The 16427-nt window shown below is 41.0% G+C and overlaps 1 protein-coding gene across 1 annotated transcript in view; it reads left to right on the top strand.

Annotated features, from left to right (window-relative positions):
• LOC147322816 (ras-associating and dilute domain-containing protein-like) overlaps window positions 1-16002 on the top strand; it is a 34844-nt gene extending 18842 nt beyond the window's left edge. Inside the window, exons 11-18 of the mRNA XM_086302765.1 lie at window positions 2808-3072; window positions 6194-6366; window positions 8387-8531; window positions 8612-8778; window positions 11447-11924; window positions 12000-12196; window positions 14560-14699; window positions 14776-16002. Coding sequence (XP_086158891.1) covers window positions 2808-3072; window positions 6194-6366; window positions 8387-8531; window positions 8612-8778; window positions 11447-11924; window positions 12000-12196; window positions 14560-14699; window positions 14776-14869 — 1659 coding nt within the window. The 3' untranslated portion in view covers window positions 14870-16002. The remainder of the gene's footprint in view (window positions 1-2807; window positions 3073-6193; window positions 6367-8386; window positions 8532-8611; window positions 8779-11446; window positions 11925-11999; window positions 12197-14559; window positions 14700-14775) is intronic.
• The last annotated feature ends 425 nt before the right edge of the window (window positions 16003-16427 follow it).

Raw genomic sequence — 16427 nt, 5'->3', positions numbered from 1 at the left:
TACAGTTCTTAGTCTGTATGTTTGTATTGATTTATGTTGTGCTTTATTCACACAGTGTTCCTTGGGAAAAGAGAAAAAACATATTTTATTGTAGCCACAGTATCCAGTTGTGCACTTTCACTAAAGCGCCACACCCATGGAGCTCTGCCCAGGAAAGATTCAGATAAATTTCCAGTTAAGTGTGTGGGTGTGGGTGAAAATAGCATCCAAAAAAAATTAATCAGGAGACTGTCCTATTTTGGAGTCATACAGTTACATCTTTAAGCTGATAGTTGATATGGAAGTCTCCTCTTCCAGTTACCGTGATGCTTCAAACGAACAATGCAGATTTAAAGAGTTCTGTCTTTTCAAGTATTAGGCCACATCCAAGACATCATTAGCAAATGACATTAGCCAGCCTGACATGCTGACATGTTAAAGATAGAAAAACAGAGGTCTCACATAAATTCTGGCAGCTGCAATTTTCTTTTCTTAAACAATTTTCCTGTGAAGGAAGGAACTCAGTAATATGACCCTGGTTCTTTAAAGAGGAAAAGTGTTGGAGGATATGGTCTAGATACCTGCCTACAGATAGTAATTTCTAACATGATGCATAATTTTACCTTTTAGAAAATGTAATGTTCAGCTGGTTCACCTTAACTTCTCTCCTGCACCGTTTTGCTTATAAAATACTTTATTGGAGTATATCCAATCAACTGGTAATATTTATAATTTCCTTTTCATTGTCAGTTAGTTATCTCTACAAAACAATTTACAAATTAGAGCAACTAATAGTTCGTTCGGCTGTGTTATATAATGGTACAGCAGATCATGAAGAACTTCAGGGGACACAGGAAAGCACCAGTTGTCCCAGTTTTGACCAGATATTAAATGTTAACAGGGTATTACAACAAACTGCCACCTTCTCCACCAAAATACTGTTGCTGTTGGTTTTTTTTATCCATCTTGTACAGCGTCACTTGCGGTGAACTTAAAATTTCTGAAGGAAGATAGATTGATTGGTAAAGTCAAGTACAGTTAATCTCTGGCTCTCTTCCACTGCATGTCTTTATCCTGTCTTCCTTCTCTCACTCCAACCGGTCGCAGCAGATGGCCCCGCCCCTCCCTGAGCCTGGTTCTGCTGGAGGTTTCTTCCTGTTAAAAGGGAGTTTTTCCTTCCCACTGTCGCCAAAGTGCTTGCTCATAGAGGGTCATATGATTGTTGGGTTTTTCTCTGTATGTATTATTGTAGGGTCTACCTTACAATATAAAACGCCTTAAGACAACTGTTGTTGTGATTTGGTGCTGTATAAATAAAATTGAATTGAATTAAACCACGTAGATCTTATTTTAACTGAATGTATCTTTTAAAACTTTATTTTATTGTAATCTATTCTATGAATCGTTCATGAGCCAAGGATGGGTTAATGTGAGGTATTATTTGTGCTGCATAATCTTGATTACTAGACAAAAGAGAAGAGGATAAAGTTATTTCTCTGCTGTTTGGGCAGATTGAACTCGCTTTCTTCTCACATAGTCTTCTTTGATTTTTGCTTTTTTCTGGTCTTGTCCTGTTAATCCAGGCATGTTTTGTCATCCATCATGAACGCCACAACTTAGAAAGCTCAGAGCCATGAGGCCTGTGGTGTGACCACTGTTAGTCTACAGTAGCGTTTTGTGTAGTGTAGCTTGTCTGAGGCAGTATAAAGTTATATTAAATCCTGACAGGTTGCTCCACAAGGTGACCCAGGAAAAACCTCTTGTTTGATAACATTATAACTCTTCCTAGATCACAGCAAATTCAGCTTTAAATCTCAGCAGACATGCTAAAAGTTTCTTAAATCTCTGTTTATTTAGGAGTTTTTCATGGCTTTCCATCTGATGTGAGGGTTATTGCTGCGGGATGGAAAACAAAAGGCGCCACTGGTGAGCAGCTATTGCAGCTGAAGACATGTCGTGATGAATAAAGGCGCACTTTAACAGGCTTGTGGGCAGACTGCGTGTTTACATGTTCGTCACAATGAATGCAGTTTTATGTTTTTTTACCCCAGGCTAATACGTGCCATGGATGCATGTGGTAATCCCAGAATCCAGTGCTGCTGAGTGAATAAATCCTCTCTGCCCTGATTCCACTGAGAGATATTTTCCAACCAGCAACATTTGCAAGATTATTTGCTTTATTGTTCAGCCATTTCCAGCGTCTTATGTGCAGTGGGATCCGTGGTCGTTACGTTCTCCTGTTCATGTTCGGCCTTTCCTAGCTTCAGAGCGTTAGTGAAAGTAAACTGATCTCCTCAGGGTGGATTGCTTCAAAACCCTTCACTCAGCAGTTCTTTTTGCAGTGCAATGCCAAGCCCACACGAGCCATATTCAGCTTTTTAGGAATGTGATCTATGGCTGGAGTTGGCCTCGGATGCTTGGTGGGTCTAAGAGTGAGATCGGAGAGGAAGGGAGATGTCTGTGTACAATTAGCCTGAACAAAGCGGCCGTTGTCCGGGCTCGCCCTGAAGAACACCAAGGGCCTTTCACTGAAAGGAAGGAAATGTTAAAAACATTATGTCTTTTTTATTTCTGCGAGCACTGGTTGGGTCTACCCAGTCTTCTATCAGCTATGTTATAGTGTGAGACAGACACGCCAGGAAATTGTGGGTGGTCTGAATTCTAGGTTAGGGGGTTACGTGTTTTATTTTATCCTGCTAATCAGAACATACACCACACAAAGTTAACTTTTCCAACCTCAAATTGACCCACAGGAATTATCAACAATTGCCAGCTCCACATCAAAACTGAGTGACTCTAAGCTGCACATTTGTTTTCTGTCTCACAAGGTCCTTTACCCACTCCTGCCAGGACTTTTGGATTGCAATCCGTTCAGGGAAAATTCTGACCTGAGTACAGCCAGTGAAAGCGCTCAGGTCCTGGGTAGCGGAGGACTGCAGGTCCCTGGGGAGATCCAGCAGGTGGTGGAGGTTTTGACCGAGTGCCTGACACTAGTCTCCGACTGCCAGGTTCACCCGGAGATTTCCTCTCAGCTCATCAGCTACCTCTTCTACTTCATCAATGCATCACTCTTCAACTCACTCATGGAGAGAGGTACGCTGGTTGCTTGGGGTGTTCCAGTGTCTGTATCATAGACTATATTAAAGATGGATGTAGCCACTGTTTGCTGCATTAACCTTTGAGAGGTTTTTTTAGGCAAGGTGACCATATTTGGATAAGAGAAAGGAATGCTCAGTGACGAGTTAGAAAAGTGCATTCATAGGCTAAATTACGCTTGAATTTCAAATGCCACTAGAACATAAAAAAACCTGCATGTACAGAATTACTGGTCAAATTTGTAACGTCTGGTTAGCCAGTTACGACCTTTAACCCTCTGAGGTTTAAAGCCTGATTTAGACTTCTGTGCTGAATCTTTGTAGAAGCTACAATGTAATCTACTGTAAGTCAGCAACACTGTTGCCAGCATTTATGTGGGTGCTTGTGGGAATGCTGGGAATTTTTTCCCTCCTGGGTCCCCACTATGTGTTGTGGTCAGAATTTTTTAGGGGCAAACATATTTGTCCGTCAAGTTTTTCCACATCATTGTACATTCCCTCACATCCATTCCCGTAGTTTCATCAATCTCGCTTCAGGAACTTGCTGACATTTGTGACTCCTTGTGCTGATGCTGCGATTATTATTCCTTATATTGACAATGACTGTTACCCTTGCACTGATGAATTCAAAATCTGCAGTGAAACAGTAGCATAGGTCGAATCGATGATACAGAACAGGCCAATCACAGTCGCTGCGGGTTGCCTTAACGCAGCTTGTTGTTAAATTTATAGAGAAGTGCACGTCCAATTACGCCGTAAGCTGCCTGCAGTGTTTCACAGGGGTTTGTGGTTAATAATTATGTAAGTAAGTAAAGTTTACTTACAGGGTACTTTTTTTTAGACAAAAACAGGTCACAAATTACTTTGCAGAGATATTAAAAAACAAGGTCAAAATGAACACACCTTAGTCATGAGGATAACACAAAACGCAAAAACAGTAGAGCACTATCTAATTATAATTACAGTATGTGGTTATGTTTTTATTTATTTACTCTGCAAAGTCTCTGCTTTCAGGGAACCAATTATTCCAACCGACGCAGACCAAAAACTATGTTTTAAGAAAAAACTGTTTACTACAAGCACGTCACACCACAGACATCACACCAGTTTAGGATTAACATAACGTCCATGCTGATGGATGTCAAGATCCCCGATTGTGCTTCGGTAAGAAGCACAATTTGGTTTGTGGTGTGATGCACACGTAGTAACCTGTTATGTTGTAAACTGTTTGGCTGTGCTTGGAAAAGAAAGACAAATTTACTGCATAAAATATCGTAACTTGCAGACCTCTGCTTTGCCAGCTGATTGCTTGGTTTCGGACACCAGCTTTTCAGTCTGGTAACTCAAGCAGGCTCTCCTCCACACAGTCCTCATTTATAAAATGCTTGGACCCCAAACGTTATAGCTGGCAGGTGGATTTTCCAATTTCAGTACAGGTAGCTAAACAAGGAAATCCACTTACTGCTTAAGAGACAGAGACTGAAAGTGGACACTATATCTTTGGTTGCTTAGAATAAAACTCATTGTTGTAGACAGAGGCAGCACAAAAGTAACCCCCCTTAGACTGCCTTTTCTCCTTGATTTTCACTGGGTTATTGGTTCTGTCACTAGTTAGTTAACATAAACTTAAAAATGTCTGTGAGCTGCAACCAACCAACCCGGTGACATTATGTTCTGTACTGGCACAAGATGGCGCTAAACATGTTCTAAAAACTATTAAGGCTTATTTCTTAAATCCAGCCTCACAGACTGTGTTAAACATATGGCAGCTTTTAAAAGCAGGGCTCCATAGTGTAAATTAGCCTTTATAAATGTAGAGTGTTAAAGTCTGGAACATTTTTTTCTTGACATGCATTAAATGACCTTAGAGAAATCTCAGTAGCTTTCACTTTTTATCCAAATCACAAAATCTTTTAGTAGTTTCACATAGTTGCCTTCAAGTTCTTTCAACACATTTTTGCTGGTTCGAGCGTCGTCTTTCCTGATAGTCTCAGCTGACAAGTAGTAAAAAGTGAAGTGGATAATTTTATAGGTCAGCAGAATCATTTCACCTTTTCAGGTCTTCACAGTTTATACCACGACTACTTCTCAGTCTTTCGTCTACTAGTGAATTATCCTCATCAGTCACAAGAAGATCAGATTGTTACTATTAAATGGGAAAACTGTGTGAGTGTTCTGCCCTAACTTTGTAATAACATTTACACTGAGTCACATTTGTCATGAATTTCTTTGCACTTCATCTTTTCTTCTATACTGGCACAGAGATTGTGATGCATCATGTATGGCTTAAACTTACAGCGTGTTTGGCATCTTTTCCCGTATATCTCTTGGCTCATAATTAAGTTCTTAAGGCCTGAAAGTTTATGTACTAACAGAAGTTACATTTAGCTGTAACTGCCCTGCCCTCTAGTGGCCATCAAGAGATTTAGCAGTGGCTGCAGAACTTGTTCACTTGTCTCCTTTGTATTTCTTCTGAAGTATGAAGGTGCCGACTTAAACCGAAGTGCTTCTACTGTGGGAAATTAACAATATGCAATAAAGATAGCAGTTGTCTGTTTCTTATAATTCAACAAACAAATGAAAGAGCTAAACATACCCAACTGTAATAACCATAAATCAATAGGTTACAGCAGGTTTTTACCAACATAAAGAGAAGTTGAGATTTCTACATTTTCAGTTATCATATTGGCTAAACTATAACCATGTGTGTAAGTAATTAATACAAGAGTTAAAAAAAACATTTTAAAAGAATCATATAACAAACTCATTAAACCTTCTAAATAACCCTACCCCCCAAAAATTGGGAGAGGTTGACAGGGATGTCAAAGGTCCTTAAACTATCAGCAGGACTGATACCTGCTCCTTTGTGGAAGGAGGAACAGCAGGAGCACTGCAAGAACTACAAAATGACCTCCACCATGTTGCATCTCACACTGTCCAGGGGCTCAGTGATGCCCAAGTCCAGAACTGGAAGGAGATCCCCCAGGAAACCATCTTCAGCTCATTAGGAAGATGCCCCAATTCTGAGCTGTGCATATATAGTTGGGAGACTAATATCTAAACTTACTGTACATTATACATTAGTACATAAAACATGTTTAATACTGTTGTGCACACAGGATCTGAGCCAGGGTTCTATCAGTGGTCCAGAGGTGTGCGAATACGAGCCAATCTTGACCTGCTCCTTGACTGGGCCCATGCAGCCGGACTGGGAGAATTAGCCTTGGAGCACACACACACACTCTCATCGGCTGTCAATCTGCTGGCAACGCCTAGAAAGAATTTACTGCAGGTAAAACACACGATGTTGATTTTGTTGATTTTCCATGCGAGCAGCCCAGGAGAATTTCAAGCTGCTCTTTAACACTCTGACGCTGGTCTCTCAATCTCCCGTTGGAGAGCCGCGAGCCTCCCCATGATGGTATCAAACTTCTGTTCCATGGTGTTATCATTCTTTTGATTCTGAGACCTCACAACTGCAGTGATCCGTTCCGCGATGTGTTCCAACTTTCGCTCAAGGGTCTCATTTTGAGCAGGCCTCTCTCTGATGTATCCCCCCATACGCTCAATGGTCTTGTTTTGAGCCTTCACAGCAGCTGTAAGCGTCTCCAAGGTGTTAACCATGCTGCGTTCGTTGTGAGAGGTCGCGCCTCGTCCCATCGCTTCGATTCCAGCGGGCAGCCTTGGGGGGGTTTGAACAGCCGGTTCCGCTCTCTTATTTCTCCGATAAACCAGGGCCAAGCCAGCTCCGATCAGCAAGAACCCTGTTATCATGGTTCCGAATAGGTAGATATCTTCAGCGTCCTCGATCGACAGTCCCGCCAGGAACATGACCCTCCAGTTCTGCCACCCGTCCATCGTGTATCCGGCAGGGAAAGTCCCTCCAGGGCACTCGGGCTCTCCCGAGCCCAGACTCCTCGTTGAGAAAAGGGTGTCAATAGCATTCAGAGACCAGTTGATCAAATCCATAATTCTCTTTTAGGTTTTAGTGAACGACAGTGAGAGACTGTTCCAGGGAAAGTAATGCACACGAGACAAGACAAGGACAAGAGGCTAAGCAGGGAAGATAAGGGTAAGGAGGAGAGGAGAAAAAGTGCAACCGCCTTCGCTGAGAGCCAACGGACATTCTAGGTCCCTACTCCCACCTTTGGTCACAATCTCGGGGTAGTGACCCAAAGAATGAGATGCAAGCGTCAGAAATGAACTATCTCTGAAGGGTGGCTGGCATCTCCCTTAGAGATAGGGTGAGGAGCACATGCATCCAGAAGGGGCTTAGAGTAGAGGTGTTACTCCTCCACATCAAAATGAACCAGTTGAGGTGGTTTGGGTTAGCATGCTTCTTGGGCGCCTCCTTGGTGAGGTGTTCTGGAATCTCCTACCGGCAGGAGGCCATGGGCAGACCCAGGACACCATGGAATTATGATATCTCTCAGCTGGCCTGGGAACGCCTCTGTGTTTCCCTGGAAATGAGCTACAGGAGCTGGCTAGAGGGAGGGAGGTCTGGGCTCCTCTGCTTAGGCTGTTGCCCGGCCCAGATAAGTGGAAGAGAAGGGATGGATGGATGGTTTGATGATGTTTCTCGTTCCAGTATTTAACTGACATACTGCACTTAGCCTAAAGGCATCTACTTGCTTGCCCTGTGTTTGCTTAACGTCATATTTAAACATGAACTAATTCAACAAAGTGCTGGAAACATTTCTTAGAAATTTTGGTCCATAGCGATGTGATAGCATCCCACAGTTGCTGAAGATTTGTTTGTTGTGAAAAATGACATTCCCCAACCGAAAACATTTCAGACCAAAGTCTTTCTTGATGGATAGACAGCTCAACTGCTGCTCAGGAGGTAGAGTGGGTGGTCTGATATTTGGAAGGTCATTCCCGTCTACATATTGAAGTGTCCTTGGGGAGTATACTAAACCCTGATTCAACAGTCTGTGTGCAGTTGATAAATTTCCTAGTTCTGTTTAAACCTGTGGATGAATGTGGGTAGTTCATCAAGTTCAAGCTCAAGCTGACCGAGACATCAGGGTTACCCCAGTCAGGTTTGAGGGACACTGGCTTAAGGTCGTTGGTCCCAGTTTTTAGGTACTCACCTTTAAATGGCTGCTTTTCACAACAGCATACAAACCTTTCCGTTGAGCAGCTGTAACTGTATTCAAAAAAGACAACTGACTTGTACAGCTTCTTATATAGCGCTTTTCTTTTTTTAAAGAAAGTTTTTATTTAACTTAACAGATGAAAATGTAGTAGAAGAATCATTCTAATGCACTGTGTGTGTGTGTGTGTGTGTGTGTGTGTGTGTGTGTACACAGAAAACATGGGTTTCTCTTCGCTTAGACTATCCTGCCCTGAGTCCAGCCCAGCTGAACCATCTTTTGAGTCTATATAGCCCAGCATCGCCTTGTAGACACACCTGGACTCCTTCAGTGCAAGAACAAGCTGCAGCACGCCAAACAGGTGAGAAGTGAGTGTACTGTGAACACAATAATCTTACCTTTCATTTTTTTCATTTTAATACACTCCGTCTTCTTGCTTAGCTGACATTCTTGAGAGCTTTGACACCCACCATCCACTGGTGCTGCCAGACGTGGGCTACCAGCTTCAACTGAGAAGAGCCGTAACAGATTCAGCCCTGAGGAGAGAACTGGACAAGCTCAAAGAGTTTATTTCCACCTTAAATCTCTCAACTGCTGAAGACCACAAGGTAAGAAAATTGCAAAAAGAAATAATATTTTATATAAAGCATAAAAGTATAAAGTTTGCACATAAAGTCAGATTGGAAGCCTTTGCTAAAAAAAAACATATATCAGAAAACTTTCTCGTCATGCTAGCAGCCTTGTGAGGCTATAGCAGCATTAGCTTTAGCTTAAGCGCTAGCACCACTAAGCAAACAGTGTAAAACCAACCATGTTGATTTTTACTGTGTTTACCTTCTTAGTCTGTAGTGTTAGTCTGATGACACTTGCTAATTAGGAGTAATAACTGCTAATTAATAAAGTTCAGCAGTTCTTAGTCGATCTGACCGGTTTCTTAGCTCTACTGAGTGTTTCTTTCCAGTAACTAGAATATATTGGGGTATTTAGCAAGTACAAATTCAAAGAGCTAAACAAAGATTGCACATAGAAGTGATGTCCAACAGGTAGCCACATTATCGGTTTCAAAGGAAGAATGTTATTTTAAAAAATGTCGCTTTCAACTGAAAAACAACAAAAAAAGTCTAGTACCACTCAGTCCTTTTTCAAGAAAAACTTCTTGTTCAGCTTTCAGCTTGTCTTTAATATTCAAATTCCAGTATTTAATAGCTATACACTAAGTCACTGAGAGTAACAGTCAGTTAGCATAGAGACTGGAAGTCCCAGCTAGCCTGGGCCCGTTTAAACGTTAAAACATCTGTCGATGATTTTATGAAAAACTAGAAAGCTGATCATCTGTGAAGGTTGTCAGTCATCCAGGTCATCGTAGTCTAAGGAGCTTGGAAAGAAAAAACTCTCCTGAGTTTTAAAACATGTGGTTATCCTAATTGGGCTTTCATCAAGTCAGCAAAGAGGCACCGAAAAGATGACCAGACAACAACTAGACAGACAACAGGGAGGATCAGAAAGACAAACGCAACAACATTGTCATCCCCTATGTAGCAGGTTTATCAGAAAAACTCAGGAGAGTCTTCTCCAAGCATGACATCCCAGTATACTTCAGACCCAGCAACACTCTCAGACAAAAACGAGTTTATCCCAAAGACAGAACTCCTAAACACAAAATTAACAATGTAGTGTATGTGCGAGGAATACTCAGGAATGCTCAGACCTCTACATTTGAGAGACCAAACATAAACACGTGACACAACATAGAAGAGCCACCTCCACAGGACAAGACTCAGCAGTCCATCTGCATCTAAAGGACAATGATCACTCTTTCGAGGATGCCAATGTTCACATTTTGGACAGAGAGGACAGATGGTTTGAAAGAGGAGTGAAAGAAGCATCTATGTCCACTGTGATCGACCATCTTTGAACAGTGGTTTACAACACCAACTCTCTGCCATCTATAATCCAGTTTTGAGATCCCAGATGCCTTAACGCCCACTCATATCCTGGGCCTTCTGACCTCAGGAAATCACATGATAGGGTGGGGCTAGGCTTCACAATGAGCTCACCCGAAACCTTGGCTGATTGTGACCTACACCCGTTTTCACACCTTGGCTCGTGTGATTAGGTAGAGGATCATTAAGGGGTTCATTGACCCTCTACAGGGGACACTCCCACAGGGTTTAAATCCAGGACTCTCCACCATTCGACCTTAGAAGCTTCTCGGATGAGAGGTGAAATTGTCATGATCCTGGGTCTTATGACCCAGTGTTTTGAGTTTAGTTTATTTGGATGTTTATGTGATTAAGCTCATGAGTTTTTCTAGTTCTTTGTTATTAGATTCCCCTTGTGTCTTCCAACCCCTGTTAAGTCTCCCTTGTCCTTCATGTGTTTCATGTCTGTTATGTTGTCAAATTCATGTAGTCATGTTTGCGTTTCATTATGTTTCCTATTTTATTTTCTAAGAGGTTCTGTGTTTTGTTTTACTCTTTGCCTGTGGCGTTATGTCCACGTTGTGTCTACTGTGCCTTTCTGTCCCATGTTTCAGGTCCCTATGTTCTGTCTTCTCAGTTGCTGTTAAGTTTGCATGTCTAGAGTTCAGTCAGTGTGTTTCTTGTTTTACTTTGAAGGTTCATGTCTCATGTGAGTGATTCTAGTTTTGCTTCCCTTGTCTCGTCCAGCCTGATTACTCCCAGCTGTGCTCTCCTTCTGTGTCTCATTCCCTCGTTATCCCTCTGTGTATTTAAGCCCTGTGTTTCTCTTTGTCAGTGTCGTAGTCTCCCTCATGGCTGTGTTTCCGTGCGTGTCAGTTTATCCATGTCCCAGTTTAGTTTAGTTTAGTTTAGTTTTCCATGCCATTCTGGAATAAAGCAGCTTTTTGAGTTTAATTTTGTTGTCGTGAGTTTTGCATTTGGGTCCTTCTCCTGCCTGTACACAACCGAAACATGGCAGAAATGTCTTCAAGCAACTTAAAGAAGTCCAGATGTTTTTTCTTTCCAAGCTCCTTAGACTAGAAAGCTAATCACATATCTATACCAGAGCAAGGGCAGATGTTAGGCCTGAAAGTGACCATTAAAAGTGAAAAATCAACAGCTCGAACACTGCAGGCATATTTGTTGCACATTTCACAGTCACAAGTTCTTCATCAGACAATAATGCAATAAAAAATAAATCTGGTGACACCCTTTTTATCGTTTACATCATGTTACAATGAACTATACTATGGTGGCTGTTTTTATGCTCATTGGTGTATCTATTCATGCTGTTCTAATGTTATTTGTCCACCAGGGTGATGGGATTCAAATGGAGGCTAACCTGACAAATGTGGCTAATCTTCAAAACAGCAGTCTAGAAACTTTGAATACATTACAAGCTGATTTGAACTTATGGGAGCCTAGTGACCAAAATCACCATTCCCCTTCAAGTACCTTTGCTCCCTTACCACCTTCACCCCCATCACCGCCATCACCATCATCGCCTTCAACACCATCACCCTTTCCTCTCTTCACCAGCTACCTGGATGAGTTCAGCTCCTCTGGTGCCAATATTTTGTCCCAAAAGCTAAGAAATCTAGAGCTGCAGACAAGAGAGACTGAGACCAGCGAGTCGAGGAGGTCAGTCCTGGACCCCTCCTGCCTCCTCACCCCACCTAACAGTCCCCTCATACTAGGTCGAACTGATCAGGTGAAGGAAGACCAAGACAAATGGATGAAGTCTGATGATGAGACACTTCCCTGGCTCTCTGGTGTAGATGCACATGATGAAGGTATAGAAAGACATTTCCATTCCTAGTTTCTTCTCTGCGTCTTTTTTTTAACATATCATTTGTTTTACTCTCCAGGTGGATTAGTGTTTCAGTGCTTAGCTGCTCTCAAAGTAGACCGCTTAAAGTCCGATTGCAGCAATATGAAAACACTCGTAGAACTAAAAGAAGAAGAGGAGGAGCACGGAGATGAAGAAGAAGCAGATGAAGAGGTTTTTAGCCTGGAGCTGGAGCGAGGTGAAAGAGGGATTGGTCTTGCTCTAATAGACACAAGGGTAAGTCAACGAGAATTTAACCTGTAGACAGTTCGTCACAGGGCTAGCAGAATCTATGGCACAGCTAAAATTTTATGACGATGAAATTCCAAGAGTAAAGTTGAAGATCTATTTCAAGAAAAAAGTCGAAATGAAAATGAAAAAGATTACAATTGTACCACAGCTGCTATACCCTCTGAGTTACTGCAATCGTACGTCAGAATCGGTTTTAGCAACAAGGAAGGAAGTGATTTCTCTTTTAGCACATAGAGTTAGTGTGGTGAGGAGTATGGAGTAAGCTGTGTCTGGTCAAGCTTTGTACGAAATGCTGGTAATGAACAGATTGTTGATGGTTATGCCATCGTGCAATAAAGACGATGTATGTTGTGGCCCGATACTCCATCACAGCGCTCATTTTAATAAAAAAAGATAAATAACATTTTTATGTTTTTGGAAGACGAAAGAGAAACATTTTAAATTAAAAAATATATATAACAATAAAAGGTTCAGAAAGAGATAATAGAATTCAATTTTCACTGCTTAAATATTTGTATTTTCCCACACAGGAAAAAAATCTTGTGATTAAAAAGGATTGAATTTAGCAGTTGTTGCTGGATAAGGACAAATAGCTAGCAAACATGCTACTGATTATCAATTATCAGTTAATAATCAGCTTTATGTTTTGTTTTTCTTTTTATTAGTAATATGTTAAACTTGTTTAAATATTTGCAACATTATAATTATTTAAAAACTGTGTTTTACCATTTAAATAAAAAAATGTTATTCTCTTATCTTATTCTATTCCATTATTTTTCTTTTTGCTGTTGTTACTTTGCACAGTCCACTTTCTGCTGTGACACAACTAATTTCCGAGATGTGGGACTAATAAAGGTTTATCTTATCTTATCTCTGCTAACATAGCTGTAAACTTTTACAGCTATTACAATGAAAAGAAAAAGAAATAAGGTTTGAGTAAGCATTGAGCCACCAACCAACCTAATAATGAAGTGCCTAAAAATACAATTTAAAATGACTCTTTGCTAGGTATGAAAATGTGCCCGATATCCTCTGAAAAACTTTGAAAGAGCTTCTGAAAGTCTGGACAGCTATTACTCAAAAACACTTAAAGTTTGGCTTCTTTGAAGCAGAGTACAGTACTGTGTAACGCAGACACTAAAGCTGATGCGCCAGAATGTCATACGAACGATTCCTTAAATACATGGGGGAGCAAGCGAGTCAGATACCAAGGGCACAAAGATGAAGCAGGTCTGATCAGCAACAGTTTATTTCCCGAGGCAGTAGAAATAAAACAACCCAAATACTAAGAAAAAAGTATACACCAAAGGCCTATCTCCCCTCACCACACTCCCTGCCGGTAACTGATGCCCTCAGGGGTTGGTGCGTTGGTGGTTCTTGGTGTCCGGGGCTGGGCGCTCAGGTATGTACCAGCTCACTCCCAGTGACTACTTGGCGGGGCCTGGTGCCTGTTGCTCGGTCAGGCCTCTTCCGGGGCAAAGGGGGCCCTCGGGCCTCCGGCCTCTGGGCCTGGGGCTCGGTTCACTCTGGCACAGCTGGCCGCCGGCAGAGCCGGCGGGCACGCCACTGCAGCCCCCTCTGGCTTCTGCTCCGTGGCCACCAAATGGGACAGGCAAAAAAAAAAAAAAAGAAAAGAAAAAAGTATACAATAAAATGTTCTCCATATGCTAAAATTCCCACGGAGACTAGATAAAACAATTCTAAAACCCATAAAAATACCATTTTCTACTTGCACTAAAATCCACTGGTGTAATTGTCCCACAACCCCAGATGAATGCTCATTATGGGTCCACCAGCAGGCCAGAAATTCCTTCTCCAGAGCGGGCTCCACGCCAGCCTCATCCCAGAATGACGAGGAGGAGCCTCCTGTCCCCCTCTCGTCCCTTCACTGGACCCGTCACATCCCAGCCCACCTCGCATTTTGCACCGGAGTCTGTCCCTATCAGCTAATTGTCCCATGCCCAGCCAATCCACAGTGGATTAAAACAATGTAGAATAAAACGCTAAAAACCATGCAATACGAACATTAGAATAAAATCATGCAATAAAAACTACACTCGCAAATAAACGCTAAAATCAAAATAAAACCAATATAAAAGATAAATACAAAGTTCCACTGTGTGACAACTGTACTTGAGTTGTTAACAGCAGATGCGTAACACTAAAAATATATCTATAATACATAATAACTATATATTATTATGTATTGTGGCATGAATTATATTACTTCATGCCATCTATATATAAAAAATATAATGCAGGTAAAAATAAGGACCATTTTGAAAACCTCACAGTCAGAAACTGTGAAATCTTTGCTTTAATCGAGAACTCGACACCTCATGTTTCAGGACACTTCTTTGAAGGCGAAGGGCATCTTCATTCGTGCAGTGGTCCCAGACTCTCCAGCTGCCCGGTGTGAGAAGCTGTTACCAGGAGACAGGATCTTGGCTGTTAATGGAATCAGCCTTCTTGGACTGGACTACCAAAAGTAAGAAATCTATCATATCTCATATTTTAAGAATTTGGCACGAGCAACTTTGTTTTCATATCTTTCCCTGTTTCAGCGGGAGGGAGCTGATCCAGTCGTCAGGGGCCAGACTGAGGTTACTCGTGTCCAGATCAGACTGGATGGCTAAGATTATACAGAATGAGTGCTGACGCTACATTTGCTGAGAGACTTGTGACACACCATCAGCACTTAAAGATGATTCTGAGAGCTTTTGGAACTTTCAAGTTAAAGGATATGGACAATTTAAAGAAAATCTTCAATCTTCTATCAGGTTTTAGATGTTTTGCAGCTTTTTAATTTACATCACAGTGGCATCATAGTCCTTTTTTGTGTATGGTCAAGGTTACATTAGCGTTATCATTTCCATTGGTAGAAGACAAGACCTTTTCTCTCCATGCTCTCTCCAACTACAAGACCATCACCACAAGAACAAGAAAGCTGATGCAATAACACACATGGAACATTTTTCACAGTGTTATTTAAGTTCAACTCTCTTGTTTAGTCATTAGACATTTCTGGGTCCAAGTATTTCTTCACTTCAAAAGAAGCAGACGAGCCCTGAGGCACTACTGGGAGTAAAAAGCGTGGCTGTTCTCCGAAGTTTTGCAATATCATTTAACATTCAGACATCCAGAAGTAAGTAAGTTAGCTTGTTGACATGTTGATATACCATACTCTGATTCAAATATATTTTTAAAAACAACAACAAACAAAAAATTAACATGTAGACCACTGCAACAACTGTAAAGGTAAATGAAGACAGAAATCTGTCTTCCAGCAATGTTTGGAGGCTTCTTGACATATGATCATCTGCTACTTATGACAATAAAGCACATATAAGCATATCGACTAAGTGAAGATGTAGGATGTGGATTCAGTTGTTCTTATTGTACATGTCAAAGAGAAGGCTCTGAAAATGGACAAAACTTCAGTCAAGAGAACATCTGAAATAAGACCATCTAAAACAATGTGTTACTGGATGGTCTGGATTTCTTACCATGAACAAGTCCTGAATACTTTGAAAAACAAAGGGTTTTTTCTAATTGTATGTGTCTTGGCCCTTCATTCACATGTCAGTGTTTAGATTTTCAGACGTTTTTTTTTTTGCATTTATATATGGACAAGAAAAACAAAGATTTTGTCACGCAATGTCAAAGTTGTACACCTTTTTGATGACAAATTGTGTTAATGTTTGTAGGTTTCTTACTGGCTAACGTGTCTATAAACAGTTAGGATTATATCACTGCAGCAAAAGTGGAGAAAAAAAAAACAAAAGCAGAAAACCCCTTTTTTAAAAATAAAATATGCAGATTAAAAGCCACTTATGCAGTGCCTTCACTTTTTCAGACTGTATTTTTTATATTGTCTATGGCTGCATATCAATAACTTGTAAAAAGAAAGATCAAACTCAACTTAAGAGAAAGTTGTTTATTTTTCTTCAATCATAATTGGAAATTTCTCCTTCACATGTTTATATATACACTTTTTTTAATTTTTAAATGAGAATGGACAGAACCGAGACAGGAAAGAGAAAGAAGGAAAAAGAAGCTGGGAAGTGAGTTTACAGAAGGAGAGGGAAAAGAAAAATAGAGAAGAGGGATAGAGAGAGAAAAGACGCTGTAATCATAGCAACAACCAACATAGGCATAAGTAACACTAAATAATAAATACTGCATGTTGCCGAGCAGCACACAGTACTAATAATGC

Source organism: Aulonocara sp. 'chitande type north' Nkhata Bay, linkage group LG8 (genome assembly GCF_057382095.1).
Source record: "Aulonocara sp. 'chitande type north' Nkhata Bay isolate Kocher_YH1m ecotype deep benthic linkage group LG8, A_spYH_male_GT1.1, whole genome shotgun sequence".
Taxonomy (NCBI): Eukaryota; Metazoa; Chordata; class Actinopteri; order Cichliformes; family Cichlidae; genus Aulonocara; species Aulonocara sp. 'chitande type north' Nkhata Bay.
Note: the sequence above shows the minus strand (reverse complement) of the source record. Positions and strands in the feature narration are given on the sequence as shown.